We start from the raw sequence: 24213 nt of genomic DNA, 5'->3' as shown, positions 1-24213 counted from the left end.
GTGTTTGTGTGGCACAACAGTAAATCACATCACATCTCCATCATCTGGCTGTTATAAGGTGAGGGAGGGGAGTCTCTTATCTGAGCGGGAACCCTTGCAGAATCATAATCTGGGCAGGAAATCACCTGCAGCCGGCGGAGAGATGCTGGTAAATTTTTTTGTTCTGTTCTCAAACATGATGTCAGCAGATTTCAAAACCATAATAAAGAAGTAAGACTGCTGACATCTCTATCAGTCTGTCAGTTCTGAAACCATATACGGGCAGAGTGAAAAAAGGACAACAGGAAATGAAACGTTCAGGGACATGAAGCACAGATGTGTTGACCAAAGCAGATCATGTTCTGGCTGGACTATCTATCAGAGAATTCTGTTATTTCATGAGGAAAACTATGTGTAATAACCTCATTTTAGACTTAAAATCATATGTGAGACCTCCAAGATGTTTACAGACATGTCGAAAGAATACTCCATTGAAAACCTATGTGTTCTAGCTGTTCTGAGGACACTTCATCAAACTACATCGACACATAGAACAAACTGCTGTTCTTATAGCCAGTAATGGGACTAAAAATGTAAAGTTTGTCATAAGGAAAGGCCTTTGCATAATTAAAATTAAAAGTGTTCACCCTATGGTGAGCATAAATGTGCTGAGCATATTGAATGGCTATCTTCCAATTAGATTATGATATCCTGTTAAGAAAATTTACATACTGGCTTGAGGGTAAAAGCTCACACGGTGTCCAAAACGGAGAGAGAGTTCATTCTCTGGTGAGCATTAACATGCTCGGTAAATTTCTGCCCTTTTAATTTTTGGCATTTCTTGTTTTCAAGTGGTGAAATTTTGCGCTGTCAGGTAGAGGAAACATTCATTTCTCATCCTCAAGCGTGAGTCTGAAGGATGGAGGACGTGATATGTTGTTCAGCTTGTAAAATCCTCTGAGACAAAGCTGTAATTTTATGCAATACAAAAATGGATATTTTGTAATGTGGCCTGTTGATATCAAGATGTCTCATTCTGGACTTAAACAACTAACATAAATATACACTATTATGTGTGTATGTGTGTTTAAATGCTTCTGCATCAGCAATAAAAAACTTAAATGCACAATATTAGAGAATGTGTTCCTTTATACAATATGTCGCTGCTTCACTATACAGATGTAAATGCGTAATGTGATGATAGAAGCTGTTTTGCATATAAATACAGCCCATGTACAGTATGTAGGTGTGTATACGCTATTCTGCAAATTTTTTTTGTGTATGTCTGAATAATTGTAATGAAATCATGCAAATATGCAACATGAGCATGTGGGTGAACGCCTTTTGTGTTTGTTTTTTTTTTTGCGTGCATCTGCACACCGACACAAAATTGTTGAGGAAATAAAACAGCCGACACATTGACGGTGACACCGGTTGGCCTCCTCTGTGCCCCCCCATCCCTCCCCTCCCCTCCCTCCTCCCCCACCCGTGACAGCAGCAATCCCCGTCACCTCACACCGCCGCTCACTGACTCTGCTGAATACCAACGAACGTCCCCTCTGCTCCAGCAGCCATCAAAAGACAGTCAGCCGGGACGTGGAGAGAGAGAGAGAAAGACTGGTGCCAGCTGCTTATCTACAGCAGCAGACAATACTGAGTGTTTGACTGCTGTGCGTTTATCCTTCATTACATCTGCAGATAACTCTCTCTCTCTTTTTTTTTTTTTTTTTTTGCATGTAAAATGGCAGAACTGAATTAGCATTGCTGTGGCTTCATATCTATTATTAAAAATGAAAAGTGCTGCTTTATATATAATCCAATTTGGTCAATTTGGCAATTTTCTGCTGTTGCTTAACAGTTAAAGCTAAAAATGTTGCAAATACACTGCTAGCAATGGTTTAAACATGAGGATAGCATGTCTGAGTTTGTTTGAGCATGCAAGTTTAGTTGTTGTATGGACACAGAACAGACGGGATCTGGGATAAGATGGCACACTCAGTAAAAGGAAAGAGCTTTTAAAAGGGTTCAGGCAGAAAAAAGTATTTATCCCCCTTCTGTTTTTTGAAGTTAAAGGGTAAAAGTCTTTTTTTTCCATGGAGCGAATAGAGTTGATTATATTGATAAGAAGGACTGCGGTGGGAGGGTTCCTCTGGAGCCAGCATATTTTGTAATTTATTTTTACTTGCAGCCATAAAAATCTTCAAAAGATACGTGTTGTTTTTACTGAAACCTTCGGGAATATTTCCAAGGTACAAAAAGTTGAAACAGAAATCAGATTTCAGGTCGGCCCACGTCTTTCCCAAAAAGGCCTAACATATGAAAACCACCAAAAAAATATGTGCATGGTCCATCAAAACTGCTCCACACTCCCTCCAGCAGAAACCTCTCCAAAACAAGGAGTCAGTGGAGGTAGACTGGGTTTCCCATGCTTGAAGCTTCCTCTCATGTTGCTATATTAGCTTCCTTCTCCCAGCGCTGCCTTACTGTATGTAATTGGTTGAATTTTTATTCATTGAGGAGGTGAAGCCCTTGTATAATTTGTCTATGATTACTTTAATATTTTTTTTAATTATAAGCGTCAATAAATATCTGGGTTATTATCGATGGGTTCACAGAATCAATTCTTCTTATTTCCTTTAGAAAAGTGGCAGATTTGTTGGTACCGATTAAAAATTCTCTCTGCTGGGCTCATAAAACTGGCATAAATACACAAAATTAATAAGATTTTTGACTTTTCTTGACTTTTGGGAACAGTTATTTGAATGGTGAGGGTACATGTCTGAGTTTGAATACACTTTATTATGTGTATGTATGTTCTTTAGCTCGATGTCCACTTACTAACATCTTCCAGGGCTTTCAACTGCATCTCAAAGCCACTTAGTTGTCATGGAGCTGTTGTCATCATGTGATCCAGGTATGCTTTGGTCACGTGACGACAACTGAGCAACGAAAACCGTTTTGTTAACCCTCCTGTTGTCCTCGGGTCAATTTTGACCCGAGGACAACAGGTGTCATTATGTGCTGTCATCTAAAAAACTGAAATGGTTTCAAAACAGTATCCTGACTAAGAAATCATGAATTACTTTAACTATAGTTGAGATCAGAGGAAAATATGTTGATGGATTAATGTCAGACTGGTATATATAAAAGTTTAGACAGGACACTGTTTTAAAACCATTTCAATTTTGTGATGACAGTACATAATGACACCTGTTGTCCTCCCGGGTCAAAATTGACCCGAGGACAACAGGACTACAGCATATTCCCATAAAGTTTGGGAATTTAACAAAAGACAGAATTAAAAAATTAAACCCCAAACACACTTGATCCTACATTTCCCATAATGCAACTCAATAGGGTCTTTTGTTAGACCTTCCTTACCGTCACTGAACTTGTGTAAAATTGGTGAAATGCCCCTTTTTGATGTAGAGCATCTTTTAGCCTTGTAAACTTTATCCAAAAGTGTTGAGTCAAGAACAACTGGACTTGTTGCAGGTACTTGAAAATGTCACCATCATCCATTCTGTCAAAGTATTAATGGGCTACATGTTCTGCTTGTCCTCTTTAATTGTCAACTGTATTACTGAGCGTACCTTGTGTTTTTATGCAATTTGTATCCATATCTTTCATTTGATTTCATGCTGTTCTTTCAATGATATGTTTTCACAGTTCCTCTTGGGGACAGAAGAAAGTACAGCAGCGGTTGAGCAAGCATGCAGTCAGAATTGGGACGATAACAATGACTCCATCTGTAGCCGGCTATCTGGCAGTGATAATCCACAACACAATCAAGCTGTGACAGATGGCGGCAGTGCTGAAGGGAATTCACCCGGCATTGTGTGTGTACGAGTGTGACACAAATAGAAATGTGAAAATTATTCCGAGTGACGCAGGTGTGCCAGCGCACACACACACACACACACACACAAGTAACACTGTGTCACATGTACATACGTCCTGAATTCACCTGTCTGGAAAAATGTCCAAAACTGACAAAGATCTCACCTCTCTTGGTGTTTTCGATGAAGCCGTACTTCGGAGGACTGACCAGCCACACCAGCAGGTCCTTCTTGGGCGTGTCCAGGTCCGACACTATGATGTGATTGGTAGACAGCTGCACACGACCTCCTTCCTGGACCTAGACGTGCGTGGACGTCAAAGAAAGCAATGAAAAACTGAGTTTGTTGAGTTTTAAAAGTCTCGGAGAGGATGTGTCTGTAAAATCCATGAGCCAAACACAACCAGCAGCCCGGGGCTGAGTGCCAGAGGGGAACCCTTAGGGCCGTCTAAGCCTTCAGACAAGGCCAAACAAAACAGCATTTTAAATGTTATATTTCATTTAATAATCATTCTCTTCTAGTTCTAATTTAAGCCTCATTTTCTATCAAGTAATAATGAAAGAGTTACTGTCCTTAAAGCATGAAAATAGAGTTATCCAATCAGATTTTGTTGTCGTCTCTATGCAGAGAAAAGGTTAGCTGGCTAACTCATTGGTTAGGACTTCATAACTACCGCAATTCATAGCTGTGTGTGTTTGTTTAGAAATTGAAGGATGAATTATCCAATCACATTTTGATTTAAGTGGGTGGGACCAAAAATCATCCCCCCTAGGCCTTCCTGAACCAGACAGCCAGAGCTATGTTGCTTGTAGTTTAGCTAGTTGTGTTCGTCATGTCTTTAATTCAAAGCTAATGTGTCATGTAGTTTCTTTGGTAATGCTCCTGTTTCATCTAAACGTATTATGGGTTCATAAAGACCGTTTTATGCTCACATCTAGTAATTGTTTTAAGTTAAATAGTGTAACGCTAACTCTGCTAGCTGTGCCATTTTTCTATGGGATTTCCCATTGTATTAATATGTTGTTGCTAAACACAGATTACTGTCCTGTCAGCTGGTCCACCTGGAAACCTATTTGTAAATAGCAGTATATATTCATTAAAGCTCCAAGCAGCAGAACAAATAAGTTTGAAGATAAATGTATTTTTCTTTTATTTGTACATGAAGACACCTGACTGTTTGTAGTTTTGTTTTATTTGAGAGAGAGCTGCTGTTGGTTTTGAGTGATTTTTTGTGATCGCTTTTGTGATTAATAAATGTATCCTTTGATTTTGAAACAGTAGCCTTATGTTGATGTTATTTAGCCTTTCTGAGGCGATTGTGTGGTTTAATCAATGAATTTTATTTTTAAGACACATAAAGGCTATTTTGATATTCATTGACAAGAATAATATGTATTACTGGGTGGCCAGTTTTATATTTCTAGTTGTTATCTTTGTATAGTGTTCATTTTGTAGCCTAAATGATCTTGTGTGTTTCTTGTGACTTTTCTACATCGAGTAAAGAGAAGACGCCTGAGGTTAAACTGATTATTATGCCTGTTCTTGTTTACCTTACGTCATGGTTAGTTAAAGAGTTACAGTCGCTTATCCCTCGCAAAATCTTTAGCCCTGTTGCTGCTTTTTTGGTGTGTGTGTGTGGATGTTTTTGGGTTTTTTGGGGGGGGTGAAGGACTAATTTTGGCTGAGCTGAACCGTGACTATTGGAGCGATTTGCTGCAGGTGTGTGCTAAGTCCGGTCCTGTGTGCCCTCCAACCTCCATCTCAACGTCTGCAAGACCGAGGACACGGTGTTGGATTTCAGGAGGGTACAAGCAAGCACACAACCCCATCAACAGCTTCGTGAGGACCACGAAGCTGCCCCTCTTCTTCCTCAGGGGACTGAGGAGGTTTGGCATGGACTTTTACAGATGCACCATTGAGAGTGTCTTCTCTGGCCGTATCATCTGGCCCGGTATGGGAGCAGCTCCAAGCAGGACTGCAAAGCCCTGCAGAGAGTCATTAAAGCTGCTCAGTGCATCACCAGGTCTGAACTGCCATCCATGCAGGACCTCTATATCCAGAGGAGCACGACGAAAGCTGAAAAAATCATCAAGGACCCCAACTGCCCCTGCTACAGACTCTTTACACTGCTACCATCAGCCAAGCAGTATAGAAGCATCAGAGCCAGATCCAGTAGGCTCAGAGACAACTTCTATCCCCGAGCCAGCAGAACTCTGGGACTTTGTGATCATACATGACACACACACACACACACTCTTCCCTACTAGGCAATACTTATATTTTTGCCCGAGGTATCTGTATATATTGTATTTTTTTTATTCCGTCTCTCTCTTATCGTTCTCCTTTCCTTTTTCTTTCTTTTGTAATTGTTAATATTTATTATTTACTCAAATTGGAACTTGCTGCTGTGTTTTTCTTATATTGTACATATACTTCAACAAGTAGAGTTTGTTAATACAAGCATCTGAATTTTATATGTTATAATTAAGCTGAACGAGGTCACCTTCCTTGTATGTGAGGATCTGACTGTTAAATACCCACAACAATGGTAAAAATGGGTTTTTATTGTCTTTAAATAACTTTGCCATACAGTAATAATGAAACAAATGGAATTAGAGACTTTTCATATTCCAAATCCTAAGAGGTACTTTTTAATTTCCCAACAAAAATCAAACAGTTGACAGGTGTGAGCCCACTTTGAGCTGTATTTTGAGAAAAAAGAAAACGTTTTCCCCCCTTTTCTATGTGTACAACTGAGAATAAAAAGCCTCCCAGCAAACTAAAGGAGAAATTTTTATCTTTCAGGAAGGGCGGTTCTGCAGCGCTAATACAGCATTCGTCCCTGAGGGAGCCTCGACAGCGAGTACCAGTGTAACTTTCATTAAGTCTGACATCACGTTTCCCCTCCTCTGCCAGGTGTCCTCCACAGCTGGAGAGAGGTTCTTTTTCATTCGTGTTGTTGTGCATTCTTCTTCTTTACAACGAATGTCAGGAAAATAAGGGCCAAATCCACAAAGAATGGATCGCGCCCTCTAATAGCAACATGAATTTGTGCAGCATTTGCACCTGCAATCTTTTTAAAGGTCCTATTCTCAAAAGATTTTGCACTAATGATATGCCAACACAAACACGCCCATTGAGTTTTGCAGCTGAGTCCGTTTCCTTAATTAGCAGACCACAATCACAAACCAACTTTCATGTATTCTGCTTCTTTCACTTCTCCAGTATTTTGCATCTGAAGTGTTAAATGTGAAAATACAGCTATTAAAATGATCCAGGCAGGTCTGAAACATGTTAGATTAATGTCTGAATCTTACAATAATGTTGTTCTGGTGTCACTTATTGTATTCGTGACTTTGAAGAAACAACTGATGTTCTGTTTGTTGTCCACAGCTGGCTGTGAGTCACAGCTGGCTGTGAGTCACAACTGGCTGTGAGTCACAGCTGGCTGCAGCTGCGGCATCACACGGCAGCTGAAACGATAAACGCGTGAAACTGAGAAAGAGGCTGTGTGCATTTAGGTACGCGGTACAGCAGCGGTAACTTCATTAACACCGGATCAGTCGGGATCTGACGGTAATTAACGTTCTGTGTTTCTGCTACACATCTACACAGATCAGCTGTTACACACAGATTCCAGGTTTATACGGTGGAACTGTGTGTAATAAAGCAGCCCCTTATGGATGAATCCTGAGCTCCTCCAGCGCTGTTATTCTTATTTTTAAATCCGAGATAAGCCCACAACCCCACTTGATCCTCCCCATGTCTGACTGTAGACTTCGCCCTTAATATCATTCAATATAAATTCAATATCATTCAAGCCTCACAACCTTGAAGATTTGAAGAGAGACAGAGAGAGAGAGCGAGTGTGCACGACTATCTGAAGACGCTAATAACTCCAGTGTGTTGGTGAATTTAGCTGCTTTTGCAACAAGGCTAATTTGCATAGAGAGGGGCCAATTTTGTGCAGAATTTATGAATATTATCTAATTTTACATACATGCAGATGGCACAGGTGCACTGTGATGCTATTTGCTTGGCAGCGCAGTTTGCATTTCAACTTTTGCAGGTGCAAAAGTGAATTACACGCTGTCTGTTTGTCTCATTTGCGCAGGTTTAGTGGCTGCAAAAGCAAAGCAAAGTGCAAATCATTTTGTGGATTTGGCCATAAGTTTGCTGTTGTCTCTTGACTGATTATGTGTCAGTTATGAGTTGTTCTCAAAGTAAAAGACAAACTGAGCAAAAGAAACCTTTAATGATCTTCCCTGAATACTGCAGCTGCTTTAAATAACTTTAGGATTTCAGTCTCTTATGAGCAGGCAGAGCAATGTTTGCGTGTATAAGTTTGCTGATGTACCATCCATAAATGTAAATGTAAGTAAATATCCAAATAGTGTTTCATCCTTCCCTCATCATCCTTCAGATGTGTGTTCATGAGTGTGACTACCTTGATGCCACTGCGGACGGTGACCACCGGCGGCTGTCTGGGGGCGGAGGTGATTGTAATGGTGCACATCTGGTTGTCAAGGCGATTGTTGTCGCCGTCGTACACAACAAAGTGGAAGATGTCTGTGACCGGCTGGCTGCCCGTCTCTAAGGAGGTGATGTACCTGTAGATGGGAAAATTAGTTTATTCTCTGATAAAATAAAAAAAAAAAAAAAGAGGAATTGTTCCATCTCTAAATGTATGTATGTTGAATAACTATTTAGTTTGATACAATAATTCTTTTTTTTAATGAATACATAAATATCTGTTTATGTGTCTAGTCTTGGATTGATAGGGGACTTAAGAAAGCTTTGCATTAGCCCTCCCACAGCGATACGGCGGCTAATCTCTGTAAAGCACTAATAAAATTGAAATCCATACTGGTTATAATCTTCTCTAATCCCATTTAATTCTCATAAAACAATTCCCGGCTCTTGTTTTTATGAGCCAACGCCACAGAGACAAATCTAATGCATGCGATTTGAAGATTGCCGCCGGAGATTCGTCCGGCGCTGAAGCTAATCGGAGCCTCCATTATGGATATGAAGCAGTTAGCATGTGAATATTTATATTTCATTTTAGCGCCTCTCTCACACGGGGGGGCTTCAGTACCTCTTGCAGGTAATATCAGAGTGATGCCAATAAGCATTGCTTATGTCACCAGGATGAGTCATTGAACATAATAAGGGAGAAGGCGACAGAATTATTTCCAACTAATTCGTTTGTTTTGGGGTCTCGGTGACGGTAATGTTTGTAGGGCTCTCGTCTCATGAGCAGGAGCGTTAGATTGAAGGGAAACCAAATGTCTCGGCAGGCTATTACTCTGCTGTGATGATGAGGGGAAAACGATCCCCACCGACTCCAACTGCAATCAGAGAAATTGATCATGACTATGACTGCAGCATGAAGAACCCTCGAAGCTCTTTTTTTTTATCTCTTACAGAGTGGAATCAGCACCAGGCTTTTTGCTTCAAAGCAGCCTCTTTATTAAAGGCTAAAAAAAATCCAGCTGGTACCTGAGCTAACTGAGAACATATCGCTCTTGTCCTGTAACAACCTCTTGACTTCAATCTGAGCGATGTTCATGTTTTCATTAAAGGAATCTACACTCCTCTATGAGTTGAACATTTTTGTGAAACACTCTTGAATCTCTTTTAAAAACATGCTATATAAACTCAATATACCTGCAGGTCGAGGTGAAACCAAAGCCTCTGAAGAACTGGTTTAAATTTTATGACTAATATTTTCTAAAGAAGCTGATATCATGAGGGAGCTATGAACAAAACTTTCAGTATTTCTCTATTGAAAAACTAAAAAGCTGATGCTAATACACCCTCTTCTCTCTCATGGACCCTCATGAACCTTTATTGCTTACACAATGACAACTTTTGGAAACGAGAAAGGCTTTTTGAAAGTCATTTTCGGTCAATAGCTGCAGGTTTTATTCTGATAATCTGTTTTTATGTGTTTCTCTGAAGTGGCATTTTAAAACCATCACAGGAAATTAAAATTGAAACCAAGGATATTATTTTGGGCATTTTTCATTGCAGGTTTTAGAGACTGTTGCCTTTGAAGATGAATGAAATACTTCTAAATCTATATAGCTATTTGATAAACAAAAGAAAACAAAGAGGAAGAAGAAGAGGAAGAAAAACACACCTCAAGTAGTACCCAGATAAATAAAAAAAGACAGAAACATCAGTCTAAGCTTGGTGGAAATATGGTCAAAGTACATAAACCTGACTTTGTATTCTACAACGTCTTACTCCGCTGTGGCCCTCCCACCTGATCCTGTGCTGGTTGATGTCCTCCATGTTGAAGGAGGAGTACTCCCTCAGCTCCTGGGGCTCCTGCTGAGACTGGGTCCTGGTCAGGATGCCGTACATCGGCACAGACACCAACTGGATCTGAATCTGGTCATCTGGGGACGTGTTGTCCTATGAGAGAGACACACACAACAGAAGGTGATAGTTATGTGCACAGTCATAACTGGAGCCAATCCGAGCTCAAAGTGGATGAGAGATAGGGTGCACTCAGGACAGCTAACGCATATAAACAGACAACCATTCACATCTATGGGCAAACTTAAAGTAATCAATTAATCTAACATGCCTGTCTCTGGACATTTGGACTTTGAAAGTTGATACTATGATTATAAATTCATCGAAACATCCTCTAAATAAACCTCAAAAGGTCTCATAACCATACATTCAAATGCTGCAGCAACAAATACAAGCTTACCAAGTGTAAACATCTTAGCTAACATAGATTTAGAAAGAAGAACGATCCAATTGCTAATAATATCTCATTACTATAACTTATCGCTAATGTAATATGCATTTACTTACTCGTTTGCTAAAGAGCTTCGACACGTTATTTGCTTGCTAACCTGGAAGTGTGCGATATAAATTAAAACCTGGAAAATGTGTTTGTTGTCCTTTAAACTATTAGCAGTTTTGACTGTAAATCTCTGACCATAAAACTTTCACAATACATATTCAACATTCAAAAACATACTTCATATCTCATCATCAAAAAACCTAACTCTATCTCAAATGACATTAAAGATAATCTTGTTTCCACTGGAAGTTTGCTCACAAGTGAAACCTACATCATCATAAACTGCATAGGTCAGCTATTAGGTTCAACCATGGGCCAGATTTTTTCAGCACTGTTTATTTGGGGGCTGTTTATTGTACAGGGACAATGAACACTTGTGTTTTTGATATGTTTTTGTTTGTATAGAACAGGTTTAGGGTTTTATCTGAGGCCATAATTCTCACCGTTAATCCACACTACAACATTATGGAAATTATGTTGTGTACAATATAAGTGTATGAGAGGTTACAAGCTCATATTTATTGGGATTTAGATGAGTCTTGTGTTTATATTGTTGAGTCATGTAAAAGATTTGATGCAATAAAACTTAAACTTCCATTAGGGGGCCACATATTTTTCTTAAAGGGCCAGATTTGCAAATATCTTTCCCAAAAAACCCCCCCAAAAAACTTGAATCTTATTGCAAAGACCGAATGAAACCCCCTGCGACTTCTAAAGATGCTAACGGTTGTAGCTAGCTAGCACTCACAGTGTAAGCTAGGTGCGAGCGTCTGATCACGGTGCTGCTTTTCTCGCCCACTTCCAGCGACAGAGTGGCCGCCGGATCTCGCTGCGGACCGTCTCCCCCGGCGCCCAGCACCGCCACCTGCACCACTGTGGTTGCCATGGAGATACCGTCACTGACAGAGAAAGTGATGGCGTCGTCCTGGTTGGAGAGTCCGGCGTGTCGGTACAGCAGAACGTTGCGGGTGACGTCGCTGAAGGTGAAGATGTCGCCTGACGGGATGGAGAAGATGTGAGTAGGACTGTGTGTGTGTTGGTTTGATGTAGATTCGCCATGTTGTCCACGTTTCTGCGTTTGTGTGTAAGTGAATGGCCTGCGTATCATTTTGGTGATGATACGTGTGTCTTTATGGATGTACATGAGCACCACAACTTCTAGACAAGTGCAAAACAAAATTAAGTGATTAAAACTAAAACTAAACATTTGAGTGAGCTGAGACAAAAGTGCAAAACAGGAAAAACTCTGTATATTTGACTTAATTTGCTCGCTATCGTACAAGCTTCTTGCCTTCAGTTTGTGTTCTTTGCAAGCAAAATCAAACTAAGAATAGAAACAAATCCATTGGACCAGGAAGTGAAATGTTGTCCTGTCAGGCTACTTTGCGATATGCTCCAACAGTTCTTCCATTTGTCTTTAACAATGACAAATATATATATATAAAATATGACGCCTACATGCAGATGTGGTGTGTGTGTAATAATGTGTCATATAGTGATTTAATTTATTTGCACACTTAGGAGAACAAAATTAAAATCAAAGATGTGACAGGAGATACTTTTTTAAAGTGGACCTCCCCAATATAAGCTATAAATAATAATAATAATAATGATAATATAAATAAACAGAGTGATTACTCATTCATTTAGTCATTTAAAACTTTCCATATGTCTGTTGTGTGTGTGTGTGTGTTTTATCTCACCGTTAGTCATGCTGGTGTGTGTGTTGCCATCAGTTTTGATCAATTCTCCGTGGATCGGAGCCTCCACCAGCTCAAACTCCAGTTCATCTGGAGCCGTGTCAGCATCGCTCACCGCCAGCTGCTGGCCGCCTACACACACACACACACACACACACACACATATATATAAATACAAGCAGAAAGAAGCGTTAAGAGAAATGAAGCAGGATAAAGAGAAAACTGTATGTGCTTCTTCATCACGGTCTGACTTCAGAGCTCATTACCTCACACAGAAGACTTCATCACTTACTGCTGGACCTCTTCACAACAGGCTCTTTCTCTTCTTGGAAATTAGTATCAGTGTTGTGTATTTTGTGTGTGTGTGTGTGTTTATGTGTGTGTGTGTGTGTTCTGTCCTTACCCACGGCAGCCTGTCCTCCCATGCTGACCTCCAGCAGCGGATCCAGAACCTGAAACACCGGCGGCTGCTGATGGTTTGACAGCAGCAGGACGGCAAAGTCCAACTCCGGAGTGGTGTGTTCACCGTCCGACACTGACATACACACACACACACACACACAAACACACAAACACACACAAACACCGAGAGACACACACATACACATGAACAAGGACACAGAAAATGGTGCGAGTGAACACACAAATCATGGAAAGACGGAGAAAACACACACACACACACACACACAGAAAAGGAAGAAAATTAATCAGATAAGCAAAGACTTCTGAAAACACACACACACACACACACACACACACACACACACACACACACACACCTCTGATACTAATTATCTCCCCAGTTCCTCTACTGAGACATATTTTTTAAGGATGGAAACTGGGGGGAAAAAAAACTTAATCATCTTCCTCGAGCCTCTAAACACAAGATTATTAATAAAAGAAAAAGAAAAAACACACACACACACACACACACACACACACGTAGGAGAATCACAGGAGCTCCATGAAGCGGCACAGAATCAATTAGCCGAACTGTCGAAACAATTCATCAGGAATTTCAGGTGGAAACTCGTTACGCTCATTAAATGTTATGGAGGGATTATAGAGTTTATCGGCTCCTCCTGTCATTTCTAAACATAACGACAAAAAAATACCTTTAAAAAACGCAACGAGGCAATTATCCTGTGTGGATATAAAAGGATGGTGGGATCAATTAAGAATGGTGAATATTTAAATTGTTAGAATTAAAAAGAACAGGACGTTTGGAGGCTGCTAGATTGGATGGGCCGGAGGGACGAATTCTCGCAAGTGTGATTAGGGTTAGCGTACAAATCTCGCAAGAGTATCGCAAATCGTCCCTCCAGCTCATCCAATCTAGCACCAAACAGCAAACAGTGGGATACTGACCAATAGGAGGTGATTGCAGGTGACTGCATGAATTGCAGAAGAAGAGAGGAAAAAGTTGGGAATATCAACAGAAAGCAGAGTGAAACCGTATAGCTATGCTGTGTATAATATACTGGACAACCCACGCACTGTTTGTTTGCACAGCTGTGACTTATTGTCCAGCTGTTTGTCTTTATTTTTATTTTTTTACACAACAGCTGTATTTTATGTCTGTTTATCTTCCTATACATTGGTTTTAACATTATACTGTATAAGCTGCTGATACCTAAGTCAATTGTCTTGTAATGTATGTGTGTATATACTGATTTTAACTGGTAAATGTGTTGTACTGGTAATCTAGTGGTTAATGAGAAGCATATCATGGTTCTGCAACATCCTCAGTTTGATTCTAGCTAAAGACATTTGTCCTTCCTTCTCTCTGTCTCTATTGTTGCTGTCAATAAAGGTGAAAATGACAAAAAAAAAATGTAAGAAAAAGTTTTTACAATGTTAAACTGTTAGCGTGTTAATGTATAAGCAGCATAGTTGAGGAACTATTTCTTCAGTGGAAAGAAATTATAAGTAAAATTACAGAGTGTTCTGTGGATTAGTGACAGACGCATCGTTTCTGGAAGGAGATGTTTCCGTTTAATTTCTTTTAATGTCATTTTCTCAACGCTGCGAGCACCGAAAAAACTGATTCCATTCACCTCAGTTGTATAGAAGTGAAAGCAGAGACGGAGCTGAGAACTATCAGCAGATAGATAACTTGAGAGGTAAATGAGGTAAAAGCCTATAACATTGCATGAGCTGATCATATGTTTTGTTTGTAAAGTCTTTATTTTCAAAGTAAGAGTTACAGATTCTACTAAAGTGAAAGTTCATAGTCTTTCCCCGAGTGGTGAATACTGTGTGACTTTATCTATCTTTCATCCGGCCACTAACAGAAGTCATTGTTTACTAGATGTCTCTTTAAAAGCAGACGGAGGAAAAGCACCAGAGACTTCTGTATGTGTGCCTCAAGTCCTACATTTAAGTGAAAAGCACTTTGGTGACAGCTCTAAACACTCGTAAACACTACATTCTCCTATTGGAGGAAGTGCAGCAGCACTTCATCAAAAGTGACTCGGTTTTATCTGCAGGTTAAAGGTCAAAGAGCCAGAACAGAGAATCACAGGAGGATCTGAAACCCCCAATCAGGCCGGATCAGTGATACAAGTAACGAAGAATGAAGCGACAGAGAGAAGAGTGGGAAAGAAGTCTAAGAGGAAAAGGGAAGAACTGAGGAGACTGACGATGGAAAGGAGGATGAAGATAAGAGGAAACACATCCGAGGAAAGAGAAATATTGTGAAGATTAAAAGGAAGAGAAGGGGTTAAAGTAGAAGGGAAGAGACGAGAGGAAATCAAACATGGAGAGAAAGAGAAAAAGGGAGGGAGGAGAGGGAACGAAGGAAAAGGAGAGGACAGAAGTGGTGGAGGAAGAGAGGATAGGGCTAAAGAAGAGGAGTGTGTTAAGACTGAAGAGGAGACATCTAAGGTCGAGGAGAGAAGAGAGGAGATTGAGGATGGAGATGAGAGAGAGGAGAGAGGAGGTAGAAGATGTGGGGAAGAGAAAAATACCAAAAAGAAGAGAAGAGGAGGACAAGAGCAATGATTTGTCTCCTCCTCCCTCTTTCACTCTGTAAATCGAGGGAGGTGAAGTATTTACCTGTGAAATAGACGCTCAGTGACTCCGGCAGACCTGAGGGGGATAAAACAGAAAACTGTTAGAGCTGTGAAGTCAAAAAAATGGGAAAAAAACCCCCCAAAAAACCCCCCAGTAGATCCAGGCAGACTTGAGAGGGTGTTGTAGTGAACATAAAAAGTGAACAGATCAAGCTATAATGCATAAACCTCGGGAGGCAATAAGGATGATTTACTGATGCAAAGCTTTCCACTGGAGCTCCACAAACCCAGATGAAGAGAAACTAAAGTCAGCTTTGATCTCGGATTATGGATTATCTCTTGAAAATGGCTAAAATTTTCCTTTGAAAAAAATGACTCATCTGCCCTCAGATTGTTTTTGAAAAACAGCGAAGACTCTTCTCCTCCTCTTCATCATGAATGCTAAGTTTAGTGTTGATAGTTTGGTGATGGTGTATATATATCAAACTTTACCGACAGTTTATATAGTGTTGATTAAGCTGAGTCAGTTTCAATGGATGAAATAATATCACTCGTATTATTATATATGTATTGATCTCAGAGCTGATGTACAGATGTACAGCATGTCTTACTTGCTGGTGTTACATTTGGTCTCCATATACAGTAGAGCAGGCAAGACTTTCATCCATCAGACCTCACAAGGAGGATTTTTTCCTTTATTATCTAGAGAAACTTGGCTGCCACACTGGTTTGGAGTGAATACTGTTGCAGTATTAGAAACTCAGACAGTCTTCCAGGTAACCTTTTTGAATGATGGATTCACTTAAGATTATTTCAGTGATATAATATTAGACAATACTCAATAAAGTTGGGGAACTTGTGAGAAACTAGTGCTGTGTCTCAAATCGCATACTTCTGTACTGACACTTATTATTTTGAGTGCATAAGTGCGTTCACACTGAGAAAAAAAGTTGAGTGTGGAACTATGGACACTTCTCGCCCTCAATGGTCGCCATCTTGGCTATGTAGGGGAAGGGGAGGGACCGCTTTTCAAACTGGAAATGGCGGCCGGGTACGTTGTAACTACGGTGAACATCACCACATTATACAAATGTGAGTTATACATGTGTTTTTAGCACTAAGCACCACTATACTGTTGTCGGATATAAGCCATCAGTATGTTTTTTGGGTTAATTTAGCAGTCTGTAATGATTTGGTAGCGCAAACGATAACGTGAATGCTAACGCTCGCTAATGCTAACGCTAGCTAATGCTAACGCTAGCTAATGCTAATCTGCGATCGTCATTTCCGGTAAGTGCACAACGGCTGTGTTTGATTTGAGACAACGCTACCTTGTCAAAATTTGCGCACTATGCCAGTAATATATAGTGTACACAGTGTACTACATGAAAGTGTACTAACAGAAGTATGTGATTTGAGACACAGCTTAGGTCTAGACTAGGTCCGTCTCATGAGCGCCTGATGGAAAAGATACGCTTCTGTTTTAATCAAAAATCAAAGCTCGTAACAACTGGAAGTGTATTTTTAAACTTAAAGTCTATTTAAAGTAAGTAGTAGTGTAACTACAGTGATTGTGTGTTGGGTTCTGAGTGTTTCCAAAGCACAGATGACCCACACTTAACACTGTGCCTGAACGCCTCCAGTGCAGACACACAAACGCAGCACTAGCCGCCGCTGCTGCTCTGCTAACGTGCTGCTCAGGCTCACCTCCTGTGCAGACACTACATAAGAAAACATGGTGAAAATTCATGCATGACTTTTAATCCCTATTATAAGTCAAGAATAAACTCCTCCACTCCTACATTTTCAGTGATGCAACTCCAGTTTGTAACAGTTTGTCTCCAAACAAGTTGAGATTCACTTAAGTGATTTTTTTTCAGATTTGACAAAGCTCCTCCAGACGTTGCACAACTGCTTTCAGAGGATGAGTAGCACTCTGTGTGACTAGTAAATTGACTTTGACATGTAAATTCAGCGGGCTGCCCTTTAAATAAAACACCAGAGTGAGTAGGTGTAGGTGACACATTCAATCATGAGAAATAGAGAACTTGCAGCAGCTTTATGAATAGTAAATGATACGCTGCGGCTAAGTTCACTGGTTTTATGTAGGGAAACTATTTTTATAGTAAACTAACATATTGGAGCTGTGAGCACTTCTTCAGTTTCCATAGAAAGTGCTCGTGTCTGTGTAAAGATCAATATGTGGCCTTTTCTTTCTGAAACAGATCCAAGAATAAACCTGGTTACTGCAGCCCTGTCACATTCATTATATCTGATTTTCAAAACATATAAATCTAAAGGCAATTTAATAAAACAAACTTAAACTTTTGATACTGACTCTGTAACTCTGGAGCCAACAGTCATCCACTTAAAACACTTCTGTTGTTTGATTTTAGGGAATAAGAGATCTTGGTGTCATATTTGACCAGGCTATGCATTTTGATCAGCATGTTAAATCTTTGACCCATACATGTTTTTTCCATCTACAAAATATCGCTAAACTCAAGTCCATCATCCCGTTTGGACTATTGTAATTCCATCTTCACTTGTCTCAGCAAAGCATCTCTGAACTGGCTACAAACAGTCCAAACTGCGGCTGCAAGGCTGTTAACCAGGTCCAGCAGGATGACTCACATCTCTCCTATTTTAAGGTCTTTGCACTGGCTGCCCATTCGTTTTAGGATTCATTTTAAGGTTCTTGCTATTACATATAGAGCCCTGCATGGACAGGCTCCTGAGTACATCACGGACCTTATCCATCCCTACGTCGCCAGTAGGTCACTTAGGTGTCACAGAAAGAATAAATAACTTACATTATTTCTATTTTATTTATTATCTAAGTCTGAACGATGTTTTATTTTGAAAAATGACTGGATGGATTAAAGTCTGAGATCGCCACAACAGCACTGAAAACCCTGTCGCCATTTCCCAACATCCTATCTGTATGAAGCGTGGTTTACGGAGTAGACCGGACATAAGCAACACACTTCGGGTGTCATTGTCTCCCGTCACCCCTAGATGGGACCGCCTCGTTGCAGAGAAACAAGCTTGGGGCTCCCACTGGTTCAGCGAGTTGTATTCTTCATGCACTTTATGTTTGTTTTTGTGGTGTATCTTATTTTGAAGGCATGTTTAAACGTTACCATAGCGACCAGGGAGTGTTAGGGGGGCAGAGAGGATGTTACTCATGTTATGTTGCTGGCGCAGTGCTAATAAAGTTGCATACGAGTACACGGTGGATTCAAGTTTATTATTTTTAAAATACCACAGTTTTTATGCTGGTCGTATCATTTTAGTTTGTTGTATTTATCCGCCGCACTTAAAAGGCCGGTCCATGAAAATATTGTCTGACATTAAAACGGTCCGTGGCTTAATAAAGGTTGGGGACGTCTGACTTAGGTCATCCAACCAGGACCTACTGGCTGTCCCTCGCTCACGGCTGAAAACTAAAGGCGATTATTATTATTATTATTATTATTATTATTATTATTATTACAGTAATAACATGAGAAGAAGAAGCAACACTATTAGCTGATGACACAGCTCCTAATTACAGGAGCTGAAGGTTAGTGTGTGTGAGCATGTATACTTGTATTAATCATATCATCATTGTGTGTGTGTGTGTGTTTCTCACCGATGAAGGAGTACTGGTAGAGCTCCTGGAGGTGTGACGGAGCCGCTGGAGGTCTGTATATGATCTTGCCGTTGTTGACGTCGGCCTGGGTGAAATGTTTCACTGCAGCGTACGGCCTGTCCCGATGCTCAATCGCCCCTGATGACAAAGAGCGAAGGAAGAGATTTAGTTTAGAGAAGGGTAGGCGTTTATCCGCCTCCTACGCCGTCCATGATGGACTTTGATTCAGAAATATTTCTCAGAGGTAAAGCTGTTCAGGAAGCAGAAATCAACTCAGGATGAGAGTTTTCTCCGGCTAGGTAACAGAACATAAGAGAGGAAGATTATTCTGAAGCTTAATACTCTTATACTAACTAAAAAATCAACCGAAAACATAATTATCTGCAGCAGATTAGCTAAAAAACTGAGATTCCCTTCAGGTTTAAACTCTCTACTTGCCTATTGCTATGAAGGTAAGCCTGTTATCTTTCCAATATCATGAATGTCAAAGTCAAGAATGAATGAAAAGATGATTAAAATGTATCTAAAACTGTTTTTATGATAAATCGTTCCGGCTTCTTAAATGTGAGACTTTGCTGCTTTTTTCTGTTTTATATCATCATAAACTGTTGTTCAGACACAAAAAGCAATTTGACATTAAATAAGACATTTGATTGGCACTTTTCACTTTTTGTCATACACTTTATAAACTAAACAATTAATGTATTAATCTAAAAACAATCAATAGATGAATTAACTTTAATAAGGTTATTTCTCTCACCAAAACAGCAGAGTCTCTGGAAAAGGTTTGTATAATTAATCTTACTTTGTGAGTTTATCTTACAGAAATATAATACTTTTTGGCTCATGAGATTACTTTCTAGTGAATGTTATACAGCAGAATAATATTTATGTGTTAAAAAACAAACCTCCGGTGTCTCCAGTGACTGCAAAAAATGAGCAAAACTTTCCAAAAACACTCTCACGAGACGACGGAAACAAACAGCAGGAATGATTATAAAAGTTGTAAAGAATTTAACCTACATGATTATTTGACTCGGAAGAGATTTAAATCTAATTATATAAAAAAAATAAATAAATAAATAAAAAGGTTCATAACAAATGTTGCTGTTTAATCTGACTCTGTTTGCGTCCTCATTGGCTCCGTTAAAAAAATGATTTCTACACAAATTTATCAGCCCATTAGTTGATGAATATGACCCATTGTAAATCGTTTTTCCCTTTCATTAGACGGAGAGCTCAGAATGATAAACCGGTCTGTCAGATGGTCCGGTGTGTGAAATTAATGACTCCGGCTCTGAATGCCACATTAAATTCAGCGAAGAAGAAATCAACCGGTCATTCTTGTAAACTTTCAGAGTTCAAACCAGTAATCGAATCGTTTCAGAGGGTAGTGATGCTACTGAAGAAGACTCAGGTTGTTAGTTTTATACCGGCTATTAAAAGATCTGATGGAGGCCAAAATCCACCAAAATCCTGTATGAGGCTTCAGTCTGAGTTAGTCATAACACGTGGACACTGTTACAATCCTTTATAGCATCAAATTCCCTCTTTGTGTTTCCCTGTTGAGTTGCAGTGGAAGTATAGTAACAAAAAGAGGAACTTTAGCACTAGAAAGACTGTAACATTGAAAGATATCTACTAGATTTGACTCATTTGGAAGCTTCAGATAAACTTTTAAATACATTTTTTGCACAGAAGTTCATTATGAAGGGATCTTCTAATGGTCAGTATGAACAGGAGGAATGATTACAGCAAGAAAAACATGTTTCAATGTTCATTTGGGCTCCTGAATGTTGTTTTAAGGCAGATCTGAATAATTGTGAACTCGTCCTTTAACATGAGGGAAATAACAGTAGAGCAACTATATGAAAATCATACATGTGATTCTGTCTGAGTCAAAACTCTGACAGTCAGAAATTTAAGACCAAATTCTCACAATGTGACTAAGAGGAAACTAAGAAGTTTGTGTGACTTTGCTGCAGATTAATGACGAGCTGATGACGTGTCTCTGCTCTCATAAACTATTTTCTATTTCCATCGTAACGTTACGATTCACCAACATTCATCTCGCGACCTGACAGCCTCAAGCTGATATCGTACAGTCTGATACAAATTTAGACTCACACAATGTGACATAAAATAAACTTACACTGTTGTTGTTGTCTGAAGACACCTTTACCTGGTCACTGAAGTGCATGTGAACGTGTTCGTCAAACCTCATTTACCCTGACTGTCATAGAGAAATCCTGCTGTTTTGATGCAGACGATGTCGCAGCTCAACACATATAGCGACTGTTTTACCATGTTGCAAGTTTGTGGGCCACTTAATCTGCAAAGTATCTGAGCTTTGACTGATGTTCCACTGAATTAAATCCTGAATTAAACTGTGAACTCGTCCTTTAATTTCTCTCATTGTGTTTTAGTTCTGAGTCAAGAATCAAACACAAGCTCACTGTAACAAATGATAAGGTTCCTGCCCTCTGACAGAACTTTTGTTTTAATCCTTTTAATCTTTTTCACATTATGAGGGACGAGCTCAGTGTGTGTGTGTGTGTGTGTGTGTGTGTGTGTGTGTGTGTGTGTGTGTGTGCGTGTGTCTGACCTTGTCCTGGCGGTAGGGGTTTGGTGATGTTGTAGATAAGCTTCTCGCTGGGAGTCTCAGAGTCGACGAAGGACAGAGCCGAGGGTGTTATCTCTGTCACCCGATCCTCCAGGGCCTGCACAACACACACACACACACACACATATACACACACACACACATGCTGAGGTGAGAACAGAGATACATCCTCTGACTTTGATAAGACCTGTGTGATTATAACTGAGAGACTGAAGGATCCACAGACACGAACAAAACAGAAAATCATCCACACAACAGGAGTCAGATTGTCTTCCAACAACTCCAGCGGTTATAAGATTCACTTTAAATGTTCAAATAGTTGATTAAAATTGCAATTAGTCTGAACTGCAGCTAGTCTGAAATACCCTAAAATGTGTTAAGTCTAATTTGAACAAGCCAGATGGAGCACATCTGGATTTCTTGTCTACGAATATATAATTTAAATTTTAAAAAAAAGACATTTGCTGCAGGAACAAAAGCTTTTAACTGTAAAAGAACCATAAATACCATAAAAAAAATGTTTGTAACAACCTTTAAAACCAGTCAATGACCAGTCAAACTGCAGATTTTGGAAGCTTGTGGAGTTAGATGGTGGGTTATACTGTATGAGGTGGATAAAGGAAGGACTGTTTTATGTATTATTGATCTTTTGGATCATTTCTGATTCATTTTCTTAAGAGAGAAAGAGAGAAAAACTGTACATTTTGGTCTATTTTGTCATCTTCCACAACTTCTCCATGACTGAAAAGCTACATTACTACTGTATATAAAAACAAATCCTGCTCTCTATGAGGCCTGGTTAAGTTTTTTTTTTATGTCCCTCCTCACCGTGATCTGTAGCTCGCAGTCAGGGGCCAGTTGTGGGAATCCGGGGATCTGAGGTAAGACTCCTATGGTGAAGGTCTGGGCATCGCTCTGTACGAGCGGGGATGTCTCTGTGGAAACCTGCGGAGATATACAGACGTTCACAATTGTTATACAAGAAACTGGAAACCTGTATCTCCTCTAGTCACTCTATCTACTATGTCTAAGTCTTAATCAACAGCACATTATTTCTGCAAATGTTTCTCGCTGCAAACTGTCTCGTGTACATTATGCATTATTTCGGGGCTGACGACAGGTTCTCGAGATACAACAGATGTGATAAAAACAAACTACGGTCCAAAAGTATGACAACAGAAAATGAACCTGGCGTCAAGCTGCACTGCGGGGACGAAACCACAGTGGCTGAGTGTGTTTCTTCTCATAAATCTCTGTCTATACCAGAGGAATATTAATACAGGACATGCCAATTTGAGTGAAATTCAGTTTAATGATCTCATTGCTCGGCTGACCATGTTTAAGTAGTAATCTTGTGATTAGCTTAAGGGCAGTTATTACTCTTATTGAAGCAACCTCACCACTGATTGCTTTTGAATGACTTTCTAAAATCCATAAAAAATCAGTTTCAAACGTAAAGTACATGAAAGGAACGCGGGAGGAGCCTCTGAGTGCTTTGTTAAGCAAAAAAAAAAAAGATTTCTCATCGAGCCGACAGCAGTGGACGGTTGTTTTCTGAGTCAGGACAGAACGTACACCTCATGCTGATGTTCTGATCTTTCTGTGAAGTAAATTGAAAATAATGATACTTTCTCCATTTTTTCCCAAAGATTCAGACTCCTCTGCGGTTCTCAGAATTGTTGCTTCTTTGAAATTTCTCTAGTAACCTTCCTTGCAGCTATTGTTCATCTCCTTCTTCTTCTTCTTACAGCAGCTGTTGCTAAGAAATGCTTTTTTTTCATGATATTCTGCAGTCAGTTAATGAGTTTCCAAACTTTAAATGTAATGCAAGTGCTAATATTTTTACTGGTTCTTTAACTGCAAAGCCACAAATGTCCATCTGCCTTTGCTCCCAGTTACATATCTGCACTACTGAACTGGTATGTGCCCCCCTTCGACCCTTAAGATCCGCAGGTCGGGCTTTTGCTGTCAGAGCCCCCCACTTTCTGGAACTCCTTACCCCCTGAACTCAGACACACTAGGTCTCTCTAGCTTCTTTTAAAACTCGTCTTAAAGCCCCTGGAAAGGCAAATCCATGATTGGCTATTAATCATGTAATTTGGGATCTAACGTGCATATAGTACACACCTAAAAAGTATGAGGACATAGCCTTTGACATAGTCTATGTAATTCTTTAGAAAGTTTCTCTCCCTTCTCTTGTTACTGGGTTGCAGTTGGGCGGGGTTAAACTAGGGAGTTTATTACGTAATAAATACCTGCCCAATCATATTTAAGAGAAAGATGATTGACGTGGCTATCCGGCCAAGCTGACTTCACAACACTTACTCTCATCTCCCTCATGAGAAAACAATGCAGTGCACTTTGCTTTGCTTTTAGCTAGAATGAGAATTCAAATGAGCCTGATATGGTTTGAAAGTTACTGTGTTAAGCTAACTAGCAGACTTGGCTACACCATCCAAATCTGTATTGATCACGGAGTGGATAAGTAGCTCAAAAGTGTAGCATAGCAATGCTAATGCTAACCGTTTCATGTAAGCGAATGAAAGATGCTAAAACACTTAGCTTCGTAGTCTGCAAGGTATAGTTCAACACTCTAGT

At 39.8% G+C, this 24213-nt stretch overlaps 1 protein-coding gene across 3 annotated transcripts in view; it reads right to left on the bottom strand.

The window, feature by feature from the left end:
- fras1 (Fraser extracellular matrix complex subunit 1) overlaps nucleotides 1-24213 on the bottom strand; it is a 294733-nt gene that overhangs the window by 46274 nt on the left and 224246 nt on the right. For all 3 annotated transcript variants that reach the window (XM_042420806.1, XM_042420807.1, XM_042420808.1), the window contains 10 exons: nucleotides 22444-22560; nucleotides 21598-21712; nucleotides 18993-19130; nucleotides 15402-15434; nucleotides 12748-12879; nucleotides 12348-12476; nucleotides 11393-11640; nucleotides 10090-10241; nucleotides 8266-8428; nucleotides 3985-4117 (listed from right to left, as the gene is read on the bottom strand). In XM_042420806.1, coding sequence (XP_042276740.1) covers nucleotides 3985-4117; nucleotides 8266-8428; nucleotides 10090-10241; nucleotides 11393-11640; nucleotides 12348-12476; nucleotides 12748-12879; nucleotides 15402-15434; nucleotides 18993-19130; nucleotides 21598-21712; nucleotides 22444-22560 — 1360 coding nt within the window. The remainder of the gene's footprint in view (nucleotides 1-3984; nucleotides 4118-8265; nucleotides 8429-10089; nucleotides 10242-11392; nucleotides 11641-12347; nucleotides 12477-12747; nucleotides 12880-15401; nucleotides 15435-18992; nucleotides 19131-21597; nucleotides 21713-22443; nucleotides 22561-24213) is intronic.

Source organism: Thunnus maccoyii, chromosome 9 (assembly GCF_910596095.1).
Source record: "Thunnus maccoyii chromosome 9, fThuMac1.1, whole genome shotgun sequence".
In the NCBI taxonomy this organism is placed as follows: Eukaryota; Metazoa; Chordata; class Actinopteri; order Scombriformes; family Scombridae; genus Thunnus; species Thunnus maccoyii.
The sequence above is the reverse complement of the archived record's forward strand: the minus strand, read 5'-3'. Positions and strand labels throughout refer to the sequence as shown.